The sequence below is a fragment of the Rhagoletis pomonella genome, unplaced genomic scaffold (genome assembly GCF_013731165.1).
Source record: "Rhagoletis pomonella isolate Grant_MI unplaced genomic scaffold, Rhpom_1.0 Rhpom_scaffold_22437, whole genome shotgun sequence".
In the NCBI taxonomy this organism is placed as follows: domain Eukaryota; kingdom Metazoa; phylum Arthropoda; class Insecta; order Diptera; family Tephritidae; genus Rhagoletis; species Rhagoletis pomonella.
In genome coordinates, this window is record NW_023480946.1 from 1 (window position 1) to 2,077 (window position 2,077).

Here is a 2,077-nt window from a genome sequence, read left to right on the forward strand (position 1 = left end):
ATATTTGAACTTTTGCGTAGACTTTTTAACACTTCCTAGAAATTAAACATTAATGAGAAATATACAAAATTAAAATAGTATAAAGAGAAGAGGTTTAATGAAAGCTGTTAGCTTAGATTTTTCATTAGATTCTTTATAGAGCAGTAAGGATCACGAGATCTCTTACACTGTGCGACTGCAAGTTTTTAACATCGAATATGGAATGACTTTATGAAACGACTTAACGCTATAGCTAGGTGATAATGCATTCATAAACCCTCTCACTTCCTACGCTTCCGATAATGCACCGAAATCGAATACCTTCTGCGTGAAATTTTGCCTCTCCTCGGGGCACATGCGCTTCCATGACTCAGCACCTTCACGTAGTATACGTGTGAATCCGTAACTGGGATGTTTACTCTTAAAGTGTCGCAAGTAGTTCAAGTATGGATGTTTTGTGAGTTGACGTTTGCTATTTTGAAAAGCGCGTCCGAAATTTGGAGCGACGGTTTTACCAAATTTCAATGACATTTTTCGCAATTTCTCTTGCTGCCGCTCGATTCTTCGGCGCTCTAGACTTTGTTTGCTGCTGACGCTTTTGCGACTTTGTTTGGCTTTGGTGATTTTACGACGACGTTGCTTACGTTGTGGTTTTCTACGATTCTGACGCATTGAGAGTTGGCGTTCTCGTTCAGTGAACGTGTACTGGTGATGCTCCTACAATTGCTTTGTTTGCTGTTGTTGGATATTAATATGTATTATTTCCAGTAAAAGTAAATAAATGAATAGACTGGTAAATTTAGCCACTTTTTCAATTGTTCAAAGAAAATAAGTAAAATAATTTGTAATAGATTTATCATGGCTGTCTATTATTGTGTTCGAAATTCTCGAAAGTATGTACGTACATACGTCAAATGCCGAATTTGCCTCAATACACTGCGTGCCAAACTGTGGGAGGTGTAGTTATGGCGATTGCGCTGGTTATCCCGATAACCCACTTGATTTAGCGTGGTTTCGCCATATAGAAATAACAGTACATACTTAACCTTTTGACTGAGATGGTAGAGGTATACATATTTAAGTTCATTCAATTTTTCCTCTAAATAAGCAGTGAAGCTTTCACTAAATTATACTACAATTTAAAGAGCTATAAACCTGCGTACTCCAAATTCCAATTAATCACATGGAGCAGACGTGTAACCAATGTATGTATCTAGTGTATAATTATTGTTACGAAAATTTGTATATTATATGTTTTTTATGTGTATTTTACGTTTTTTTTTTTTTTTGGTGTCAATAGTTGCCCTGAAGACGGTTACCGCAGTGTAACCGAAATATATTGGAGAAAATTAAAAGCCTGTTTTAATTAAAATTCCAAAAAAAAATTGACCTCGAGCCGGCAAAACTAACAAATTAAGAAGTAACAAGTAAGAAAGTCTAAGTTCGGGCGGAGCCGAACATTAAATACCCGGCGCAAGTGTTAAATATATGTTTTTTCACCTTTCCGAAAGCTACCGCTAGATGGTAAGCCGGGGTGTATCAATTCTGAGTAAATTAGCGTCCTTAAATTTCGAATTATTGAAGTTTCAAGCATTTCTGAAATTTACCGTTATATAAAAAGCGGCCGTAATTTTAGTCCGATTCCAATAATTTTCAACGTTTTGCTTTTATTTGGCAAGCACAATAAAAATACCGAGTTTGGTACAAATTGGTAGAACGGTTACCGATGTACATATATGTGATCATAAGTGGGTGGTGCCACGCCCATTTTCCAAAATTTTACCATAAACGTATATCTTGGTAAAGAATTGTTGCAAGCATCAATTTTGAATAAATTAGCTTTAATATTTACTGATTTATCGAAGATTTTGTATTTCTCTAAATTACCGTTATATGGGATGTGGGCGTGGTTATTGTCCGATTTTTTACATTTTCGGCCATTTAGTATGCTGTATCAAGGCCAACAACTTTGCCAAGGTTGGAAGAAATTGGTGCAGCGGTTACCAAGATATACACATGTAACCATAAGTGGGCGTGGCTACGCCCATTTCCCAAAAATTTATAATATTCTTATTTTTCGTCTAAAAATTGTTGTAAA

General features: G+C 35.8%; 1 protein-coding gene across 1 annotated transcript; it reads right to left on the reverse strand.

The window, feature by feature from the left end:
- Positions 1 to 300: 300 nt before the first annotated feature.
- Positions 301 to 737, reverse strand: LOC118732567 (the record flags this gene model as incomplete). Its single annotated transcript, XM_036461697.1, is given in 1 exon segment — positions 301 to 737. A coding segment is annotated over 1 exon segment (351 nt), but the record flags the coding sequence as incomplete, so codon positions are not given.
- Positions 738 to 2,077: the final 1,340 nt, after the last annotated feature.